The 24,352-nt window shown below is 35.8% G+C and overlaps 1 protein-coding gene across 6 annotated transcripts in view; it reads left to right on the forward strand.

The window, feature by feature from the left end:
* The window catches only part of TLK2 (tousled like kinase 2), a 102,028-nt gene that overhangs the window by 14,584 nt on the left and 63,092 nt on the right, over positions 1-24,352 (forward strand). For 4 of the 6 annotated variants that reach the window (XM_081029579.1, XM_081029581.1, XM_081029584.1 and 1 more), the window contains exons 3-5: positions 22,316-22,387; positions 23,193-23,262; positions 24,272-24,315. In XM_081029579.1, the coding sequence (XP_080885705.1) occupies positions 22,316-22,387; positions 23,193-23,262; positions 24,272-24,315 (186 nt within the window). Of the gene's footprint in view, positions 1-6,592; positions 6,765-22,315; positions 22,388-23,192; positions 23,263-24,271; positions 24,316-24,352 lie in introns of those variants that run through there. The other 2 variants (XM_081029583.1, XM_081029580.1) reach the window with 2 other exon arrangements.

A 24,352-nucleotide genomic window follows, 5' to 3' on the forward strand; every position in this document is an offset into this window, starting at 1 on the left:
TCTTGAGGTACTTATAATCGGGCAGACATGGACCCCGATGTCTGTGGCACACAGCAGAGGGTGGATATGGAGATGTGAAGGTGCTGGGCGCCTAAAAGAAAGGAGTGTAATTAATTTGCTCAGGGGTCAGGTTGTGTGTAGAAGGGTGAGACTTTCTGTGTTGTTCAGAAAGATCACTGTAGATAAACAACCTAAGAAAAATTCTGATAAAATATGAATAAGTCATAGAATGATAGTACAGAATAGATTGGTTTTGAAGCTTAGCAAAACTTCTTAGGGTCTGGGGCAGAGATTCTTTTTTAAAGAATTAATTTTGATTACATGATATAGTCACATAGTATAAAATTGAAAAGATTTCAAAGATACAATGAAATAGCTCTTGTGTGCCCTTTCTATATCCACCTGGTTTCCCTCCCTGGACACAACTATTATTAGCAGTTTCTAAATTTATATACATATGTATATCATATGTATAATATATGTGATATATCATAAATACTTGATATATATATGAGATATGTATATTTGCGCAAATACATATATATATATATATATATCTATGTAGTCGTCCCCTCCATTTTAAAAAAACACAAGGACAAGCATATACAGCTGTGAATTTTGCTTTTTGTGCATAAAATAATTTAGAAATTGTTTTATATTAGTACATATAGTACTTCCTTGTCCTTTTTTCCCTTAGGCTGCTTAATATTCCATTGTACTGCTGAACCATAAATTAACCTATTTCCTGTTGATGGACACTTAGATGGACAGCAGTGTTTTGATATAAGCAGTACTATAGAGAATAGCCTTGTACATAATGTCATTTCACACGTTTACATATATTTACAGGGTAAGTCCCTAGAAATGGAATTACTGGGTCAAAGGATATGAGCATTTGTCATTTTGGAAGTTCTAACCACATTCCTCTCCATAGAGGTGAGGAATAGAACCATATTTCTCCATCTGTGAATGAGAGCATTTGTTTCCCTGTGGTCAACTATGGCAAGAGAGTCCTTGGACAGATGTCAGGGTTATCTTTTTCCAGGGGAAGAGGTCCACAGTTTTCATTACATTTTTTAGAAAAGATCTGTGACTCAAAATAGGGTTAAAAACCACTGGCAGTTAGCTGCCTCAAATTAGAACACATTGCTTGATATGGTATTTCTCGTTTATAGGAAGAATTTGAGCAGAACCGTGTAAGTACATAATTATTAGAGATGTTATATGGAGAGTTATTGTGTAGGAGACTGGACTAAATCTAATTCCCAGCCTTTTATTATTCTTCCTTTCACTCCCTGGGAAGCTATGTTTTAAAAGGCCTTTTTTTCCTATTAAATTTAATTTATTAAGCAATTCTTTATTTCACCAATTTTGTTAATCAGAGCTTTAGAGCAGTATCAGAAGAATTTTACTATAAGGAGTTGAAATCTTTTTATTTATATTGAGTTGATAAAATTTTAGCCAAAGTCAAGTGAATTTGGTATTTTAAACAGGCTGTTTACCTGTTTAAAACAGTTCAGATACCCCCATAATGATCTTTAGGAGACTTACTCGGGATCTAAGGAATAAACCTCTATACCAGTTAATCTCCAAGGCCCTTTTTAGGTTCTGTGTGTGGGTGTCAATATATATTACAAGTACTATTATAGATAAACTCTTAACCATAACAGATTCCATAAGACTTTCATATTTTGGGATAATGGAATTAATTTATGATATTATATAGATTATTGAAAGTCAGAATTCTGGAGGTCATGGAGAGAAAAACAGGAGTTCTACATAGTGAATTAGAAAGTTAAAGTTTTAATTTATTTAGAGATAGTTTATTTAGAGATGGTGTTATATAAAGCACTCTTAAAATTCTGTATTATTATTTGTTAGCTTGCTTTGAAAGAGGATTTTTCTAGAGATGATTTGGAATATCTTTGTGGGGAAAAGTGAGGTGAAACTATATGTCATTCTAGATACTGGAGCAAAAGTTAGAAGGTCTTACCTGTTAATAGCACTCAATAGGAAATTAAAAAAAAAAATATTGTTACATATTCTGGAAAAGAACCAGAGGAGCCATTTGTTGTACAGAATTATTTGTTGTAGATAACTTATTTTGACTAGTTATTACTAAAGTTTTATTTTGGAAATAGAAGTTTAGAACAAAATTCTTACAGGCTATCCTTAGGACTTTTTATAGTGCCTTTTGCTATAATGGGATTCTGCTTTTACTACAAACTTTGATTACAGTGAACTTCTAAGATCCCTATGCTATTGATTTCAGATAATATTCAGATTATTTGAAGGTAGACTATAAGTTAAATAAGCATACCACTAGAAAAATAACAAAGCAAAGCGATAATATTATGCTAATATTCCTTAGGGGAAATAAAATGGAATATTTAACGTGTCAGTCCTAAAGAAGAAAGGAAAAGAAGAAAAAGAAACAAACAAAAAAAGATGTAACAAATAGGAAAATAATTAACAATATAGTAGATTTAAACCCAGAAATATTGATAATTAAATAAATTGTAAATCATGGAAGCACTCTAGTTAAAAGAGTGTCAGGTTAGATCACTGTGTATGAAGTGTGATCAAACAATATGGTGAATGTTTAAATTAAAAAAATTATTACAGTAAAAGACACATTGCCATTAATCCCCCTCACTTCGAACACACTTATCCCATCTTTCTTGCCACTTTCTGAAGCAGTTCTGGACGTCCTCTTTCGTGAGTATCTTTAGTTGCGCTGTCCTGGCGGCCTCGATGTCCTGAATCATTTTGACTTTGGAAAAGAGCCAGATCTGGTGAATAAGGTGGATGAGGACACACCTTCATGTTTTTATTTGACAGAAATTGCTGTACCAGAAGTCATGTGTGACACTAGAGTGTTGTCATGATGGAGGATGATTTATGGCACAATTTAAAACACAGCTTCTCTCAACCGTAGCTCATGCCTGACTGCACCAAACAAGTTGAAACTTTCCACATGCTGTTACTAAGGTTGAACATGCCACTTCCCATATGAAGATCCCTGCCTTTCCGTTGGATAGTACTCGACAGTAGCATTCACTGTATTCTTTGATCACAAAAAAAGGCTCCGTGTCACATACTGCTTCTGATACGGATCAAAATTTCTGTCAAATAAAAACATTACAGTGTATCCGCATCCACCTCATTCACTGGATCTGGCACCGTGCAACTTCTGGCTCTTCCCCAAAGTCAAAATGATCATGAAAGGTAAATGTTTGGAATCGATTCAGGACATGGAGGCCGCCACGACAACGCAACTAAAGACGCTCAGGAAAGAGGACTTCCAGAACTGCTTCAGAAAGTGGCAAGAACGATGGGATAAGTGTGTTCGAAGCGAGGGAGAGTCTTCTGAGGGGGATTAATGGAAATGTGTCTTTTACTGTAATAAATTATGTTTTATTTAAACGTTCACTGTATTGTTTGATCACCTCGTATGATCTACCTGTACAACAAGGTCTGCCAATTAAGTCTGTGAACTCATCCTAGAAAAAGTGCTACATATCTCATTGCTGAATATCACTACAGTCACCTTCGAAGGACTCCCCTTGGGAAGCTATGCACCGATGCCAGTGCCTAGTCCACCCTTCAAAGCAATTTTGGAACTCTTTTTTTGGAATGGCCATCAGAGCTGTCATCGTATTACCCTTGATGTCCTGAATGTCATCAACATGTCTTCCTTTTAATGTTTCCTTTTTCTTTGGGTAAAGAAAGAAGTCTTTGGGGGCCAGATGAGGTGAGTAGGGAGGGTGTTCCAATACAGTTATTTGTTTACTGGCTCAAAGCTCCCTTACAGACAGTGCCATGTGAGCTGGTGCATTGTCGTGATGCAAGAGCCATGAATTGTTGGTGAAAAGTTCAGGTTGTCTGTTTCACGCAGCCTTTTCAGTACTTCCAAATAGTAAACTTGGTTAACTGTTTGTCCAATTGATTCAAATTCTTAATGAATAATCTCTCTGATATAAAAAAAGGTTAGTAACATTGTTGCAACAAGTTCATGAACTTAATTGTCAGACCTCCTATGCTGTTATAAGAAAAGCACTTTATATTTAACCTGCATCTTTATATTTAAAGGGATGGAAAAAGATACTATGTAAACAGTAAGTATAAAAAGGCTGGAGTGACTATTTGTATCAGACAAAGGAGACTTTAGAACAAGGAAAATATTACAAGAGGTTAATGAAGCACATTTAATAATGAAAAAAGGATCAATTTATTGATAAGGTCCAGCAGTCCTAAATGTTTATGCATCTAATAACATAGTGAAGCAAAAACTGATAGTTGAAAGACGCAATAGACAAATTCACAATTAGAGTTGGAAATGACAACATTCTTTCTCAATAATTGATAGAGCAAGTAGGCAAAAAAAAAAATTGGCAAAGATACAGATTTAGACAATACTGTCAATGGACTGTCATTCCTAAGTGACATTTATAGAACACTACCTATGCCCACATTCTTTTCAAGTGTACCTGGAACATTTACTAAAATAGACTATATTATGAGCTATAAAACATGTTTCAACAAATTTAAAAGGAGTGAAAATATATAGAGAGTACTACTCTGACTACAACGGAATTAAATGAGAAATAAAAAAGAAAAAGATATTTGGAAATTTTCCAAATATTTGAAAGTTAAATAACATACTTCTAAATAACCTTTAGGTCAAAGAAGAATTCACAAGGGAAGTTAGAAATATTTTGCACTGAATGAAAATGAAAACACTACATACGCATATTAAAATTGGTGGGATGCAGCTAAGCAGTGCTTTAGAAGGAAACTTATAGCTTCAAAAGAAGGGTCTAAAATCAGTGACCCAAGCTTTCTGCCTTAAAAATCTAAAAAGAACAAACTAGGTAGGAGAGAAGTGAAGAGCTGAAATAAGTGAAGTAGAAAGCATGTCTGAATAACTATATTTATTAAAGACACTGGATTTGTAATAAAAAGCCTTTCCACAAAGTAAAGTCCAGACCCACATGGCTTTATTGATGAATTATTTCAAATATTTAAGGAAGAGATAATAACAAGTTTTTCACAAATTTCAGAAAACACTTCTGAGGGCAGCATTACCTTGATATCAACCCAGGTGAAGATGTTAGGAAAAAAAGAAAACTATAGCTCAGTGTTCCTCATGAATATGTATGCAAAAATCATTAACCAAATGTTAGCAAATTGAATCTAGCAATATGTGTGTATGTTAATATGTGTGTGCATGTATACACACATTATGACCAGTTGGGTTTAATCCCAATTGCAAGGATAATTTAACGTTAAAAGTCAATGTATGGGGTAGCCAGTTTGCTCAGTTGGTTAGAGCGTGGTGCCAAGAACACGAAGGTTGCCAGTTCGATCCCCACATGGGCCACTGTGAACTGCGCCCTCCTTAAAAAAAAAAAAAAAAAAAAAGTCAGTGTAATTCTGCATATTAGACTAAAGGAGAAAAGCTACATTTCCTTGTAATAGATGCATAAAAAACATATGAACAAAGTTCAGCACTAATTTGTCGTAAAAACTCTCAGTTAACTAGGAATAGAGGGGAACGTCCTCAACCTGATGATAAAAGGCATCTAGGAGAAACCAATAGTGAACCTAATAGTTAATGATAAAAGACTGAATGCTTTCAACCTAATGTCCAGAACAAGTCAAGGATATTCCTTCTCACAACTTCTATTCAACGTGTTCTGAAGGTGGCAGCCAGTGCATTGAGACAGGTAAAAGAATAAGCTTATAGTTTGGGAAGGAAAAGTATAATTATGTTTATTTTTTAGATGTCTTATAGATGACATTATTGTGCATGTAGAAAACTTAAACTATAAAAAAGTACTAGAGTTTAAGTTTATGTAAATCAGTTGTATTTCTGTATACTAGCAATGAACAGGTAGTAATTGAAATTTTAAAAGCAGTACCATTTACAGTAGCGCCAAATAGTATAAAAAACATTTCCAAGAACAGAGGAGTGAGAATGTTTCTTTAGAGTTTTTGTGATAGAAGTTACCTTGTGTTCCCATTTCATGGATGAGGATGTTGAGGTACAAGAGATTAAAGAATAGTCATTCGTTTATGAGTGAACCTTTATTAAACACCTATTGTGTAATAGATACTGTTCTAGGGATGTAGTAGTGAATAAAAAAGATGGTTCCCTGCCCTCATGAGTTCATAATCTAGTGGAGATCAAACAGAGAAATAGGTTTATGGAGCTCAGTTTCCAGCTTTGGTTTAGCGGGGTTTTTTTGTTGTTGTTTTTTTAAGATGAGTGGTCCAAAGCCTTTACCTTTTAGTTAGATTGTAAATAGTGTGACTTGTTGAATAATCTGGCCTCTATGTGGAGCAAAGTATTTTATTGGAATACACGCTTAGCAGTTTATAGGGTGGTTAAAACTGCTTGGCTTGGTTGGTTAAAGTTTCCTGGTAAGGATACATATGCTCCCATACTCCCATGACGGGGAAAAGAAGTAACGAATCTTCACTGAGCACCAGCTGTAGTTCAGGTATGTTTTACCCCTTCCCCAACATATAGTATTATTTAATCCTTGCAATATCCCTAAGGTAGGTGGTTTTTCCTCTTTTATCACAGATGAGAAGACCAGAGCTCATAGAGCTTAAGTGATTTGCCCAGTTTCATACAGTGGTTCAGTGATTCAGTCCCACACCTCTCTGACTTTAAACTGTCGCTACCAGCTGTTCTCAGTCATTTTTCTATTGGTCACCCCTGGGCCATCCCACTGTTTCCCATTCAGGAAATGCAAGTAAGTGAGATTAATTTTTATAGTGCTAATTTTGAATTATTTATTTTAAAAGTAAGTCTGAAGAAAAAACAGTCGGGTGATATGATTAATGAATGATACTTCTCTCAGCTGATGTGTCAACATACCATTTTTAAAGTGACTTTAATACACTTGAATCCAAGCCATCCAAGCCGTTGTCTATCTATTTAAATCTCCGTGCTGGTTTAAGTCTGAGCCATAAGCCATGTGGTTTGGGAAACTATGTTCTTTATTGGCATAAGTAACAGTAACCTAGCTAAGAGTCTTTACGTGGGTTATACCAAATGTACTACCATCTTTGATGATTGGACAGCAGTGTAATTTTTGGAATTGGAAGGTGAGTAGATAAGATCACCGTGCCTTGATGGAAAATCTCCCGACTGTTTTTCCCCCATCCACATAAGTGGACCCTGGAAACAGCTAAGTTGTGTGTGTGGGAGGAAGTCATTGATTATATAAACTTAAAATTATAAGCTTAAATTCTAGCCCTTGAAGGGGCATAAAGAGTATTAGTGATGTTTTCCTGGCTTTTTATAAATGAGTAAACTGAGGCTCAGAGAGAGCAGTTGACTTGCTGTAGGTTGTGCCACAATCATTAAGTGGCAGAACTGGAATTTAGACTCGTGCCTCCTGTCATTATACTGACATCGGGCTCTGCAATAGGAATTTCGTACTGTTTTCTAGAGGAGGTGGCAGTAGGTGTGTTTCTTACAGACTAGTTATCTCTTCAAAACAGTAAAAGCCAGGAAGCTAAACTTACTGTGATCAAACTTTCTTCAGGGTTATATATTTCTTGGATATGTATCTGGATTATGTCAGTGTTTATGTTTTTGTTCTTATTCTTATGACCATTTCTTCCGTATTGTCTTTACTGTGAATATGCCCCAGGATTTTACACAGAGCTTCTTTTTTCCACTTGTAAATATTGAATTTGTAGTTTTTAATTTATAAAAGGAGAGTTGTTTAATGTAAGGAGAAAAGTTAAAGTCTAAATTGTGAGCTTTCTAGTGAAGTGTATAGTAGCCCATCCACATAACTATTGCTTCTATGTATATTGAAGCCCTGCTTCTTTTCCTTAGTATTAGTTTTCTTAGTGAGTAATTTTCAGTTATATAAGGAATGCTTGCATACTGTAGTAGCTCTGGAAGTTTGGTACGTCTCTAGTTTAAAAATGCTGTACTTACCCACCTGCATCATATTTACCCATTAGAAAACATACAATACTGACTTTTGCATGTGATTTTTAACAAAAATTGAATCACTATTGTTCTGCCTCTTGCTTGTTTTTCACTCAGCAGATGATTTTGAGATCTGCCCTATGGATGTTGCAGTGTGTAGATCTAGTTTTGATCACTGTTCTTTAAATAGTCATCCTATAAATACATTTGTAGAACAGTGTTTTGTCACTCATTTTAAGAAATATTAAATGAGATGAAGGATTTGAAAATTAGAAGCGAAACCAGTAACCTAATCGTTTCCATCGCCGATCAGGAAGCGCTGGAGGGCAGGAATCTCTGCTGCTCGTCTGGTACTCACCCAGACAGCGGACAGTCCTATGGTTGGAACACTTCCTGTGTTCCGCAAAATTGCACTGGATCTTTTCCTTTAACGGCTTTATTGTGATATAATTCACACACCATACAATTCACTCCAAGTGTAGGATTCAGTGGCTTAGTGTATTTACGGAATTGTGCAACCATTACCACAGTAAATTATAGAACATTTTTGTCACCTCAAAAAGAAACCCTTATCCCATAGCTGTCACCTTTGAAACCTCTATCCCTTTCAGCTCTGGGCAACCACTAATCCACTTTCTTTCTCTATAGATTTGTCTACTCTGAACATCTCATGTAAATGGATCATACAACATGTGGTCCTTTGTGACTGGCTTCTTTCACTTAGCATCATGCTTTCAAGGTTCATTCATGTTATAGCATGTGTCCAACTTCATTTCTTTTTATTACCAAATAATATTCCGTTGTATAGATAGACCACATTTTGTTCATCTGTTCATTCTTCAGTTGGTGGACATTTGGGTTGTTTTCCATTTTTTGGCTTTTATGAATAATGGTGCTGTGAATTTTTTTGTACATGTCTTTGTGTACAGTTACGTTTTCATTTCTCTTGGGTATATTCCTAGGAATGGAATTGCTGGGTCAGATGGTTGAAGCATAACTGCATTCAAGGCTGATCCTAATGTAAATCTCTATACTTTTTTAGTGATTAGTTTAACCATTTGAGGAACTGCCAGACTAATGTCCAAAGCAGGTGCTCCATCCCCACTAGCAGTGTGTGAGGGTTAAACTTTCCCCATATCCTTGCCAACGCATTATTATCTGTCTTTTTGATTACACGCACCAGGTCTTGAGTGAATTACATAGACTTCCATAGGCAGGTGTCCAGAAGAGAAGACAGTTAAAGGATTTCTTACTGTTTTTATTGTTGGGCTTGCTGTTTGGAATTGGATGTTACTAAATCACATGGTTAAGATTTGGCATAACTGAAATATTACTAGAAATCATTAATGTTTGTTAAGGATTTTCTTGACAGTATACTGGAATATATTTGCTTACTAAAATACATTTAAAATTACCCCATCTTTTGTTGTGGGGGGGTGTTGAGACTTTATTTTTTTAATTGAGGTATAATTGACATAAAACATTATGTTAGCTTCAAGTGTACAGTAAAATTACCCCACTTTTGGTCAAAATTAAATGGAAGTCAGAAATGGACTTTATCATTTTATCTTTGCCACCCAAGTATGTTTGCTACTATCGTTAGAAGAGGTAAGCCAGTTGATAGCATTGAACGTTTCTTCTGGTTTTCTAGATTAGTTAGCTTCACTTAATATCAAGGTCGGTTATCATAATAAAGAGCTACCTCAGTTAGCTTGGCTTACAGTTATAAAAATCGTATTGAACTAGATTGTAAAAGTGCTGCAGTTTTTAAATAAGTCAAAGTTCATTTGTTCTTTAAAAATTGTTTTCTTAAGAGGAGTGTTGTTGAAGACAGTTTTATAAGTCAAAGGGGTGCAGTGCTGTCTGCTAAATTGGGAACATTCAGGAAGTAATGTGGGGATTCTGCCAGTTGCTGAGTATGTCTGTTCCAGCTATACATTCTGAAACTGGGGAAATAACCACAGGATGGGTAAAGGCACCCACTATTAGACGGACCTGAGCTAAATCTCCATCGATCATCTGACCTCCATAAGCCACTATTCTGACAGGTGGACCACAGTGATGTTTTGGGTCTTCTGGAATTAATGTCAGTTTAGAGTCAGTGTGTAGTAATCCTTGAAAAGTCTTTGCTTATTTAATTTTCCCCAGTGCACCGTCACCCTTGTAAAAGGCCTTGTTCTTTTGGAGGAAGGCTTGGTGAAAGACTGACAGTGTAAGTTTCTGGCAGTGTAATGGGATCCTTCCTCAAGGAGACCCATTCAATGGGTCTGCGTCTGTAAAGGGCCTCAGATCTTGGGATTGATTGAGGGGCCATGACTTTCTCTTTTTAATGACTCAAATTAGGCTTTTGTTCATTTGAGCTAGAGCTCTGCTTGTACAAGTCAAGTAAAAATTTAGTAGACTCCCCTTCTCCTTCACTGCTAAGAACACTACATCAACTAGCCAGTGTCATAGGTCTCTGGGAGTGAGACAGTAAATGCTGATTTGACTCTGCTATGGTGTGTAAAAGTGGTGCTACTAATGACTAAAAAAATTATAGACATACTTAGTTTTAATTTTCCGTTAGGTCTTGCCTTTAATAGAGTGTCTTTACTACCTGAGGTAGATTAACTCTGTTGTCAGCTCTGCTCCTTTATATTTAATCAAGTTTAACTTTTGTCCACTGTTGTCAATCCCTTTTAAGATGCCTATTTAATCCAAGGAGGAAATGAAGACTTTAGAAACTCAATAAATGTTGACATTTAAACTTTTACAGGAGAGAAAGATTAACCTTTGGCCTTTACTTCCACAGATTTTCCTTGGTTTACATGAGCTTCATTTATGTGTTAAAGGCTGGTTGTCAACATTTATATCTTGACCTCAGTTTTCATGATTTATAACTTACCCACAGAGTTTTCTTTAGGCTTGTAACTGACATATTTTTTGTAAAGCCACCCCCAAAAAGTGCATTTTAAGTATATTAAAAATGTGTTTTATTTTTGGAAACGATACTTTAAAAAAAAAAAGAAAAGCAACTTGACTCTCATCTATTTTTCAAATTGTCCATTTGGTTTTTTACTTTAAAAAATCGTTAGTAGCAGGAAACACGTTAAACAGTTTAAATGTTGGCATAAAAAATGGAGGTTTTTTATTTTTTACTTAGGAGTCTAAAACTTGTCATTTTTTTTTTTTTTTAAATTCTTACTGGCTTCTTTTTGAGCCTGAGATGACTCTTCTTAAGGGACAGTTTCTCCTCTCCAGTGACTTACGTAGATGTTAGTAAGCATTCTCCTAAATAGCTATTGTATATCGTATATCAAATAACAGGCTATTTTACTTAGAAAATAAAATAAATGAAAATGCCATGTAATTAAACATATAATGTGGACAAAGAAGTACTTAACACACAAGAGTATGAACTTGCCATTCAATTCTAAGGTTACAGGAAACAGAAAAAAGAAAATAATAATAAAACTATAAGAAGAAAAAAATACACTCCAAAGAGAAGAATTGGAATTAATCAATCCAGAGTTGGAAAATTAGGAAACTAAGAGAAAAATGGAGGGAGTAAATTGGGTGTAACAAAAGATTCTAAGGACCTGTAAAAAGAAAAAACTGGAAATGGATGCTGTTAGTTCTACTCATATAATGTTAATATGAAAGTCTCAGTGAAGGAGATAATTTCACTCAAAGCTAGTAGGAATTAATGTTTGCGAAATAAGATGTGAAAAATCAGAGTCGAATCATATAACCAAGTAAAAATTGAGGCGATTATAAAACTGTTTCCTCCTCCTTCTCTTATTCCTTGAAGTGGGGCAAAAATCTACTCTCTAGTTACTGGTGGTCTCTCCCTAACCTTTTAAGGAATTCATAATTCTCATGTAAAATAATAATATAGCAAGTAAATAATACATAAAATATAAAAACTTAAAAAAAACTTTGTTTCAAAATAATTATATATTCAAAGGAAGTTGCAAAAAATGTAGAGAGGTTCCATGTACCCCTTCTCCCCCAATGTGAACATCTTGCGTAATTTTCATGCAGTATTAAAACCAGGAAATTGACATTGGTAAAATCCACAAAACTCATTCAGATTTCATGTTATACCTGCATCATTTGTGCATACGTTTTTCTTTGCAGTTTTATCACTTGTGTAGTTTCTTGTAACTACCACCACAATCAAGACATAGAACTGTTTCATCACCACAAGGCTCTCTTCTGCTACGCCTTTGTAGCCACCCTACCACCCCCCACCATTGAAACCCTAACTCCTGAGAAACACTAATCTGTTTTCCATCTCCATAAATTCATTATTTCAAGGTATATATGGTATATATCCTTTTGAGATTGTCTGGTTATACCAGTTTACTTAACCATTCACCCATTGAAGGAGATTTGGTTTGTTTACAGTTTGGGGCTATTATGAAGAAAGCTACTGTGAACATTTGTGTACAGATTTGTGCGTGTACATTATTTTCCTGGAACATGTTCATTAGTATAATTGCTGGGTCGTATAAGTGTTAAGTGCATTTTGAGTTTTAAAAGAAGCTGCTGAACAATTTTCTAAATTGGCTGTACCATTTTTTATTCTCACTAGCAATGTATGAGTGATTGTTTTTCTATATACTTGCCAACATTTAGTGTTGTCACTATTTTTATTTTAGCATTTGATGGTGTGTAATGAAATCTTATTGTGGTTGGAATTTGTATTTCCCTAATGGCTGGCTAATGATGTTGAATATCTTTTCTTATGCTTATAAGCCATCTTTATATCCTCTTCAGTGAAATGTCTGTTCGTGTCTTTTGCCATTTTCTAAATGGATTAAAAACACAACACTTGCATTTTGAGTTCCTTGTATAGTCTAATACCATCTTTTGTCACCTATGTGGTTTGCAGATATTTTTTTCCAGTAGGTGATACATCTCTTCATCCTATTTATAGGGTATTTTGCTGAGTAAAAATGTTTAATTTTGGTGAGGTATCACTTAATTAATTTTTTTCTTTTATGGATCAAGCTTTTGGTTTCAATTCTAAGACCTCTTCATCTAGTCCTGAGTTATGAAGATTCTTCTCCCTTTTTTTCCTAAAAGTTTTATGGTTTTATATTTCATATTTAAGTTCTTGATCCTATTTGAGTTAATTTTTTTAATAAAGTATGAGGGTTAACTTGAGGTCGTATTTTTGCCTAGGAATATCTAATTGCTCTAGCACCATTTGTTGAAAAGAATATCGAATTGCTTTTGTACCTTTGTTAAAAATCAGCGGGGCATATTTGTCTAAATCTGTTATTATCAGCTATGAGAATTAAAGTGCTGATATAGAATGCCTAGCCCACAGAAGTGCTACAAAAGTGCTGGCCATTATTATTATTACAATAACAAATAAATAATAATTTTTAAAAAGCATTTGCATAAACTTTCTAATTAAAAAAATAGTTTTTTTTAAAGTTTTAGTTGTGGTAAAATACACATAACAAAATATACCGTCTTAACCATTTTTAAGTGTACTGTAATGTTAACTACTAATTGTTGTACAGCCAATCTCCAGAACTGTTTTCATCTTCCAAAACTGAACTTTCATACTCACTGAACAACAGCTCCTTGTTCCTCCCTCCTTCCACTATCTACTATCCTACTTCTGTCTCTATGAATTTGACTATTCTGGGTACCTCATGTAAGTGGAATCATACAGTATTTGCCTTTTTGTAACTGGCTTTCTCACTTAGTATAATGTCCTCAAGGTTCATGCATTTTGTAGCATGTGTCAGAATTACCTTTTAAGGCTGAATAATAATCGTAATAGTCCATTGTATACCACATTTTGTTTATTCATTCATACACACGTCAATGGACTCCTGTGTTGCTTCCACTGTTTGGCTATTGTGAATAATGCTGCTATGAACATGGATTTGCAAATAAGTCTTTGAGACCCTGTTTTCAATTTTTTGGGGTGTATACCCAAAAGAATTGTTATACCATACGTTCGTTCTATTTTTAATTTTTTAAGGAACCGCCATACTATTTTCCACAGTGGCTGCACCATTTTACATTACAACCAACAGTGCACGACAGTTCCAATTTCCCCACCTCCTTGTCAGCATTTATTATTTTCTGGGTTTTTTGTATAGCAACCATTCTAATGGATGTGAGGTGAAATAATATCTCACTGTGATTTCGATTTGCATTTCCCTGATGATTAGTGATGTATCTTTTCATGTGTTTGTTGGCCATTTGTGTATCTTTGGGGAAATGTCTATTCAAGTCCGTTGCCCATTTTTTAATTGGGATGTTTGTTTTGTTCTTATTAATGTATATGAAGTCTCTGTATATTCTGGATATTAACCCCTTATCATGAGATACATAATTTGCAAATATTTTCTCCCATTCCTTAGGTTGACTTTTCACTCTGTGGATCATGTCCTTTGATGCACAGAGGTTTTTCATTTTTTTTCTTTTTCTTTTTCTTTTTTTTTTTTAGGTTTTTCATTTTGATGTAGTCGAATTTATCTGTTTTTTTGGTTGGTGGACTGTGTTTTGGGTGTCTACCATTTTGAGTCAATTTTTGTCTAGTATAAGGTCAGGGCCCAACTTAATTCTTTAACATGTAGATATATGCAGTTTCCCTAATACCATTTCCTCATTGAAAGGACTTGTCACCCTTGTCAAAAATCATTTTATGTCAAGTCATTATGCAGTACACCTTAATCTTATACAGAGCTATATGTCAATTATATTTCAACAAGATGGGGGGCGGGGGAGAATCAGCAAAGACAAAAATGGAAAAAAAACAATTTGATCATATGTGCAAAGGTTTATTTCTGGGTTCTCTGTTCTATTCCATTTGTATATATGTCTGTTTTTATGCCAGTGTCATGTTGTTCTGATTACTGTAGCTTTGTAATAAGTTTGGAAATCGGAAAGTGGGATACCTCCAACTTAGTTGTTCTTTTACCAGATTGTTTTGGTTATTTGAGGTCTTTAATAGAATTTTTAATGGTAAAGAGCTAGAGGAGTTATCTTGAAAAAGAACAAAACAATGTTATGATGATTATGTTTTATTCAGTGTAGTAAAATGTGAAACAGATAAGAGATATAAAACTGGAAAGGAAGATATAAACTTATTTTTTTTATAAATGTTATGACTTTATGTTCTCAACTAAATCAAAAGGAACAAACTGAGAGATGGTTAGAAAGAATAGTAGTTCAGTAGAGTGACTTGCTAATGACATGAAAATTATAGTTTGAGCAGTAAGCAGTAAGTATCTGAAAAATAGGAAAAATCAAATCTCAGTTATTATAGATAGCTTCAAATATGTGACGAAGTCACAGTGGTGCGTGGGAGGGAGTTAATTCTTGATGGCCCATAAGCTCTTATGTCTTGGAGTTTAATTTACTTCTGGGGATAGTAATTGAGGTCAAAGGCCAGAACTGGGACTGTATTACGCTTGCAATTGGAAGGGGCAAACTTGTCTATGAACTAGACAAAACTGTCCAACAGTCCAGGACAAAGGACAGAATTGAGCCAATTAACTTTGGGTTGTGGCTGCTAAAAGCCACCTGTAAGAAATGGAAAATCCATTTCCATTGTGTGGAAATCCTGGGTAGGAAAACTAATGCATTAATGCGTTTGGAATTGGTGAGTGTTCAGGGTACTGGCAGAGTCAACCATTAAAAATGCCCTTGGGGCTGCTCTTTAACACCTGAAACGTTGAAGACTCTCCCAAAGCTGAATATGAACTCATGCAAAACTTACAAAGCACCCTAGTAAAAAGATGCAACAAATGAGAAAATTTACAATTGAGGAACTGATAGTAATAGACAAGTTTGTAAAAGGACTTGATTGTCTATTATGTGGTCCATATTCAATTTCTGCCTTTGTCCCAGTAATGACTTTTATAGCTGTTGGTTTTGCTTTGTTTTGATATCCAGGGTCAAATCCAGGATCATATGTTGAATTTAGTCATATTTTAATCTTCCTCTAATTTAGTTGTTCTTTCTGCCTTTTTTCCTTGTTTTTTAAATGATAGTGGCATTTTTAAAAGATAACACTCAGTTTGCCTAAAAGCCTTTGGTTAGCTCCCTTACTAGAGAGTATGTTGTTTTAGAACAGGCAGTGTATGTCATTTATCCTTGCTAATTAAATTCAATCTAATGATTTTCTTATAGTTTGGGATACTGCGCTTCAGAAAAGGACAGGCCTTTTAGTTGCGATCCTGTGCCTCTTGCATTGATCTTTCAAACACTACAAGTACACACCACTGTTACATATACTTTCTAGTTTATTTCATTATTAGTAATTGCTAATAAAAAAGTTTCTTCAGTTCTCCCTTGTCTGTATTTATCACTTGCCATTTCCTTCTGGAAGTGAGGGATATTTGGTGGGTAAGGTGGACAGTTAAAATACAGCTTATGGTTTTATACTATCCAAGGGGGAAAATGCTTCATAGTGGTTACAATAAAGATAATTCATAAAGAAAGAACATTTTTTAAATTGGGGCATAAAAATGTTCAATTTAAATTATTATAGAATTCTTATGTAAATAAAATTTTTCCCCCATTTAAAACATCATGAAATTCTGTATCTTTGTAGGAGTAGGTCTTTTGTTGATTTATGTCCCTGGAAATAGATGATTTTATTTCTTCTCCCTAGTTTCACTTTATTATTTTTCTTTGCAACCTCACAAGTATCTCACTATGAAGCTCTCTGATATATTGTGTTAATTACAGTTTAAAAATAGTGCTCTAGGATACAGTGAAAAGAATACCTAGTACACCCTAATAAGAATGTAAATGATTTCTGACATTAAGCCTAATAGCTGTTGTTTTTTAACAGCTTTTTTGAAATAAAATTCATATACCATGTAATTCGCCCATTTAAAATACATAATTCATTGGGTTTTGTATATTCACATATACGGACAACCATCAACAGTTTTAGAACATTTTTAGCAACTCAAAAAGAAACCCCATATTCTTTAGCTATCACCTCATATCCCCCCAACTCCTACTCTAAGCAAACCCGAATTTCTGCCTTAGATTTCCTTATTCTGGATTTTCATAGGAATGGAATCATTTAATATGTGGTCTGTTGTGACTGGCTTCTTTTACTTAGCAAAATGTTTTCTAGGTTTGTCTATATTATGGCATGTTACCAGTACTGAATTCCTTTTTATGGCCAAATAATATTTCATTGTATGGATATACTGCATTTTGTTTCTCCATTTATCAGTTGATGAACATTTGGGTTGTTTTCATCTTTTGTGAATAATGCTGCTATTAACAAGTTTCAGTGTGTACACGTTTTCATTTTTCTTCATATATACCTAATAGTAGCATTCTGGGTCATTTAATTGTTTGAGGAACTGCCTGTTTTTGAAAGGAGCTGTACCATTTTTTCTTTTTTAAAAAATTGTATTGGGGAAGCGGAACAGGACTTTATTGGGGATCAGTGTGCACTTCCAGGACTCTTCCAAGTCAAGTTGTTGTCCTTTCAGTCTTAGTTGTGGAGGGCACAGCTCAGCTCCAGGTCCAGTTGCCGTTGATAGTTTCAGGGGGCACAGCCCACCACCCCTTGCGGGAGTCCATCGGCAGCCTTGTGGTTGAGAGCCCACACTCCAACCAACTGAGGCATCCGGGAGCTCAGCGGCAGCTCAGCTCAAGGTGTGCCGTGTTTAATCTTAGTTGCGGAGGACAGCACCCACCATCCCTTGTGGGACTCGAAGAGTCCAACCAACAACCTTGTGGTTGAGAGCCCACGCTCCAACCAACTGAGCCATCTGGCCACCCGGAGAGCTGAGCGGCAGGCAGCTCGTTGTCTTCAATCTAGTTGTGGAGAGCGCAGCTCACTGGCCCATGTAGGAATCGAACCAGCAGCCCTGTTGCCCAGAGCTCGCCTCTAACCATCTGAGCCAACTGTCAGCCCAAAAGGAGTTATACCATTTTATGTTCAGTGTACTTATATGAAGGTTCCAATTTCTCCATATTGTTGCCAGCCTTTCTTGTTGTCTTTTTTTTTTCTAACTTTTTTTAAAATTTATTTTTTAAATGTGTTTTTCTTGGACCCATCAGCTCCAAGTCAAGTAGTTGTTTCAGTCTAGTTGTGGAGGGCACAGCTCACAGTGGCCCATGTGGGTATTGAACTGGCAAGCTTGTTGTTAAGAGCAGCTCTAACCAACTGAGCTAACTGGCCATCCCCTCATGTTGTCTTTTTGATTCTAGACATCCTCACAGATGTAAAGTGGTAATCTCTTTGTGGTTTTTATTTGTATTTCTCCATTGGATAATTATGTTGAGCTTCTTTTTTTATTTATTTATTTTTTATTTTTTTATTAGTTTCAGGTGTACAAGACAAGGTAATACTTAGACGTTCATCATTTATATCCCTCACACTGTGAACCCCCCTCCCCCCATCCATTATCCCTCCGACCTCACAACGAGCCATCACATTATATATATAAAATTATAGTTGGCATTCATTAATGTTTAGCTTCTGGTGTACAATGCCATGATCAGGCATCCACAGTATCTCTGAGGTGGTCTCCCAAATAGGACGCATGTCCATCGGATACCCAACAAAATCTTTACAACATTATTGAATAAGTTCCCCAAATTAATTTTCAAAAAACCCTGAGGCCATCTTGTGGTTTATGTTGAGCTTCTTGTCATGTGCTTATTGGCCATTTGTACGTCGTCTTTGGAAAAATGTCTATTCAGATATCTTTTGCCCATTTTTAAATTGGATGGTTGGTCTTTTATTATTAAATTGTAAGAGTTCTTTATACAGCATTATATTCTTTATGTTCTTTAAGTTCTATATACAGAGTTCTTTAAGTGCATTATCAGGTATGTGATTTGCAAATATCTTCTCCCATTTTCTGGGTTCTCCTTTTACTTTGTTGTCAACCACAGAAGTTCTTAATTTTGAAAAAGTTCAGTTTATTTTCTTTTGTTCGTACTTTTGGTGTCATATCTAAGAAGCCTTTGCCCATTCAAAGGTCATGAAGGTTTACGTCTGTTTCAAAACTCTGCTGTTTAAGTCCTTGAACCATTTTGAGTTAATTTTTGTGTATGGTGTGAAATAAAGGTCTAACTTCATTGTTTTATCTTTGGTTATCCAGTTGTCTCAGCACTATTTACTGAAAAGACTATTCTTTCCCCTATTGGTCGTGGTACCTTTGTCAGTAATCATTGGACTGTAGATTATGGATTTATCTCTGGATTCTTAATTCTGTTCCATTGATCTGTGTTTTTTTTGTGTGTGTGTGTGTTTTTTAATTGGGGAACAGTGTGTTTTTCCAGGGCCCATCAGCTCCAAGTCATTGTCCTTCAGTCTAGTTGTGAAGGGCGCAGCTCAGCTCCAAGTCCAGTTGCCGTTTTCTAGTTGCAGGGGGCACAGCCCACCATCCCATGCAGGAATTGAACCGGCAACCTTGTTGTTAAGAGCTCGCTCTCTAACCAACTGAGCCATTCATGCCCTCCTTCCCCTGCCTTTGGTGGTTTTTAGAGTATAAGTTTTGTACTTTTTTTTGTTTATTCCTGGGTATTCTTTTTGATGCTAATGTGAATAGAATTGTGTTTTTTTAAATTTCACTTTCATATTTTTTATTGCAAATTTATAGAAAGAAATTGATTTTGTATATTGATCTTGTATCCTGCAACCTTGCTGAATTCATTTATTAGTATTTTAGTAGATCCCTTGGGGTTTTTATACAAGATCATGTCATCTGTGAATTGGGTTAGTTTTGCCTGTTTTTCCAATCTGAATACCTTGTATTTCTTTTTCCCCCCCACTTTGGGTCTTGCCTGAATAGAACCTTTAGTACAATGTTGAATAGATATGGTGAGAGCAGACATTCTTGTCGTATTCCAGATCTTAGGGGAAAGCATCCAGTCTTTCACAGTTAAATATGATGTTAGCTGTAGTTTTGTTTTGTTTTTTGTTTGTAGATGCTCTTTATCAGGTTGAAGAAGTTCCTTTTTTGTTTATCTTAGAAAGTCTTTCTTTTGCTTTCATTGAAAGATTACGTTGCTCAGTGTAGGATTCTTGGTTGATTTTTTTTCCCCTTCTCATACTGTGAATATATGCTGTCTTCAGGGTTCCATTGTTTTTCCTCAGAAGTCAGCTGTTAATCTTAATTGGGATTCCTTTGAAAATGATGTGTCCTATTTCTACTTTCACGGTCTTCTCCTTGTCTTTTGCCTTCGAACATTTTTCTTATGATGTGTCTGTTTGTGGGTCTCGGTGTTTATGCTTCTTGGAGTCCACTAAGTTTCCTGGATGTGTAAGTTACTTTTTTTTTAAACACATTTGACAAGTTTTAAACCATTGTTTCTTTGAATATTTTTTCTGTTCTTTTCTTGCTCTCTCCTTTGTTACCCAGTTATGTACATGGTAATATACTTTACAGTTTCCCACTTTTCTCTGGCACTGTTTATTTTTCTTCTATTTTCTGTTTTTCAGCTTCCATAATCTCTCACTGCTTCAAATTTGCTAATTATTTCTTCTGCCTATTCAGTTTTACTCTTAAGCCTCTCTAGTGCATTTTAAAATTTTAAAATTTGTTATTGTAGTTTTCAACTGCAGAATTTCCATTTGTTTTTGTTTTTTTTAAATATGTAATTTCTATGTCTCTATTGATATTTTCTATTTGATGCAACATTGTCATCCATATCTTTCTTTACTTCTCTAATTTTAATTATGGTTTCCTTTGAACATATTTATAATGGCTATTTTGAAATATTTTTCTGTTAAATCCAACATCTAATCACTCTCACAGGCAGTGTCTTTTGTCTGCTTTCTCCCTCTCCCTTCTGCCCCCATATGGGTGTTACTTACCTATTTCTTTGTATGCCTCATGATTTTTTTTTGTTGGAAACTGGTCATTTTAGATGATATATTGCAGCAGCTCTGGGTACTGATTTCTCATCCCATCCCTTGGGACTTGTTACTGTTATTTGCTTGTTTATTTGTTCAATGACTGCCTGGGTTATTTTAGTGAAGTCTATTCTACCACCCCATCTCTACGGCGTCAAGCCTCCAGTGGTGTTCCCCAGGGAGGCACAGCTGTAGATCTGCCACAGCTACCCTGGGATGACTGCTACTGGTCGGCCTCTCTTTCCCTGACCAGCCCAGCTGCTAAACTCTACTAATGGCCCAGATTGTTCTATTTCCAACAATGCCCAGAGGCACACATTCCTCCACACACTAATCCAGTCAAATTGGGACTCCTTGGGGGGAGGAGTTTCTGAGGTCAATGTTTGCCGAGTGTTCTGACCCCTGGAGGACTCCTCCCAGATGTCTTATTCCCTGGTTCTCTCCTGCAAACTAACCGGCCTACAGTTGAGGCTGTATTTTCATTACATCCAAGACTCTCCTTCCAGTTGCCTTTTACTACAACCTCCACTGTTCTTGAGAAAACACCCTTAGATGTAAACTTGTCCACACTCTTGGGAATGGAGTCAGGGCCTTTGGAAGAGATTTGGTGCTACCCGTTTCTGCTTTTATCCCCTGAGGCAAAATATCTGAGCCAGGGTTCTGGAGCTGGCGGTGGGGACAGTGGTGAGCTTTTCTGTGAGTGATCTTTTCGCTCTATGAATGAGCCCTCGCTTGGGATGTGGAGCCCCACCCCCTCATGAGCTAGGTGAAAGGGCTATTGGGGCCCCAGTATTCTCAGTGGACCATGCCTGAGATAGAGCCTCTGTTCCACAAGTGAGGGTTGGGCAGCAGGGAACAGACTTCACCTATCAGACTAAATCTTCATAGATTTTATTGAATAGTTGTTCATTTGCTGTTTGTCTTTTGGCACCATTTCCAGGGGCTTTGAATTTGAAGTGTGTGTGTGTGTGTGTGTGTGTGTGTGTGTGTGTGTTTAAATAATTTTTACCAGTTTCACTGAGGGCTAGCAGAGCTTATGCTATTAGACCAGAAGTCAATCCCTTGTAACTTTGTTTTTTGAGCTAGCAGCAGTCATGCTTCCTTAAACATGGCTCAGAAAAGCATTTCCTTCATTGTGGTCCCTGACACCCCCTCCTAAGGAGCCCTCAACTTGTACCTGAATGATACAAGAGGCCAAGAGGATTGATTTAGCCTACTTATTTTCCTTCAAGAATGAATTCCCTGTGTGTGGAAGTATTCTAGAAAGGAAAATATGCACATGAGTACAGGGTTTGTAAAGGAAATGAAAATAATAGTAGCTAGAACATTTTAGCTTGAGGGTACCTCAGTTGATGGAGTGCTTTTCAAGTTGGTGGAGGTGTTGCAGTTGTTACCTCGTAGCCTCTGACCTCTTGGCCTTGACATCAGAGTCAACAGGCTTATTCCTCACTTTTGCTGCCATCTCAAATCAGTTTCTTTTGATTCCTTTTTTTCCTTTCCAGGGGCCGCTCAATAGTGAGTCTTCAAATCAGAGCTTGTGCAGCGTGGGATCCTTGAGTGATAAAGAAGTAGAGGTAAGAGCCATATCCATTGAAAGACTTCATATTCCCACACTTAGAGTCTAGGCTGAAGACCGCATAATTCCAGGGGGGCTGTTAGGGTCCGTGCAGTGTGAGTTGTGTACTCTTAGTGTCTGTACAGCTAGTAGGTGGCTCTGATGGGTTTTGCTGTTATCATGTCTGGGTTGTCTTTCTTTTTTTTCTTTCTTTTAAAAAATGTTTGCTTAGTTGTCATCAATAAAGGACAAAAATCTGCTGTTGAAGCTGAATTAGCTTAAGGTGCCCTTGAATTTTAATACTTGTCAGTATGTCTGCTGGGTGGGTCAGTGCAGTAGTGTAACTCAGCTGCATGCATATAGGTCCAAATCTGCAGCCATCTATTTTACACTTCGAGAAAACTTTCAATAAGTTAGAGCTGGTTGATTGATTATGCAGATCTTTTCTTTTTGGAAAAAGGGAATTGGATTTAAGTTCTTATAAAGTAGACAGCAGCTGTTACGATATTTCTGTGAGCCTACTATATATGCTAGATAATTGTACTACATTTGTGATTGATAGAATATCTTATTTAAGCTTTGCAGCAACGCTGATTTACAGATAAGTAAATTGAAACTCTGGTATTTTAAGAAGTTTGTCAAAAACGATCTAGATGGTTTGGTTCCAAACCTTGTACTCTTCCTATAATCCTGCTGTAAGAGTGGGATACAGAGTTAGGACTTGTCTGTGCCAGTTAAATCTCCTTATAAATTTGATATTTTGTACATACTCTCTGATTTTCATAATGTGAAAAATTTGACAGAATGCTAATTGTATTTAACAGACTCCTGAGAAAAAACAGAATGACCAGCGAAACCGGAAAAGAAAAGCTGAACCATATGAAACTAGCCAAGGTAGTAATAATTTCACCAATAAAAATACTAAATTTTTATGTACTCAGAATTTTCCACCTCACACTAAATAATTAGTTTGTATGCAGGGATTCCTAACAAAGGAGATTTGTGTACCTTAAGGGAATATCAGGCTGTTTATTATAGATGTGCCATTTGATATACCCTTGACAAAAGTGTCAGTTCTTGGGGGACTGTTGTTTTCCCTGTTGTAAGTTAACAATCTCACCACAGGTTTTTCTTCAGACTAAGCATGTATTGTACAGAAAAGAGGTTACACTGGAGTTTTAACTATGTCTTGCATTAGATCAGTGATTTGTTAATAATAGGCGACCAGAAATGGTTTTATTTACCTGGCTGTCATTTCCACCTACTCTTTTTTCCTTGTTAATTATTTAGTTGAACATTGGCACCCAAATGGAATAAATCTATAAATATGACAGTTCTAATGCCAAATGTCTCTATGTAATTAAAGAAAGAATAAATGGTTTGGTTCTACCCCCCTCTCCTCCTCAAAGAAGTGGAAGTCAGTCTTTTTTTACATTTGTCTTGTTTTTCAAATCTACAAATGATTTTTTACTTTAGGAGGGAGGATTTCTCCCAACGTGACATGGTCACGTAAAGTTTTTTGTGAAATGGAATAAACCCTATAGCTCTGATGAGTTTGTTTTGAATTCTTTGTTCTCTTATTTGGAGGCATGGATTATAGGTTAGTTTTATTTTGATTCACAGTTGTGACATGTTTTGTTGGTGTATTTATAAAAGAAAGATTAGCAAATCTTAAAGGAAAACAAACTCTGAATAAGTCTTTCACTGGTTATTCGGTCTTTTATTATGTGGATGGAACTGTATTCTTCGAAAATAGGTATTTTGGCTCATTTGTTAAAAAGTAAAGCTGGCGCTTGAAATGATAACAATGTATACAGTTATTGAACACATAGTGTATTTTTTAGTGAATGATGGCTTACATGTGTTAGTGGAAAAACTATACTTACTTTGCTTTCATTTTCAGGGAAAGGCACTCCTAGGGGACATAAAATTAGTGATTACTTTGAGGTAAGTTAAATTTTGGGGGGAAAACAACTATAGTGAT

This window comes from Rhinolophus hipposideros (genome assembly GCF_964194185.1).
Source record: "Rhinolophus hipposideros genome assembly, chromosome: 20".
In the NCBI taxonomy this organism is placed as follows: domain Eukaryota; kingdom Metazoa; phylum Chordata; class Mammalia; order Chiroptera; family Rhinolophidae; genus Rhinolophus; species Rhinolophus hipposideros.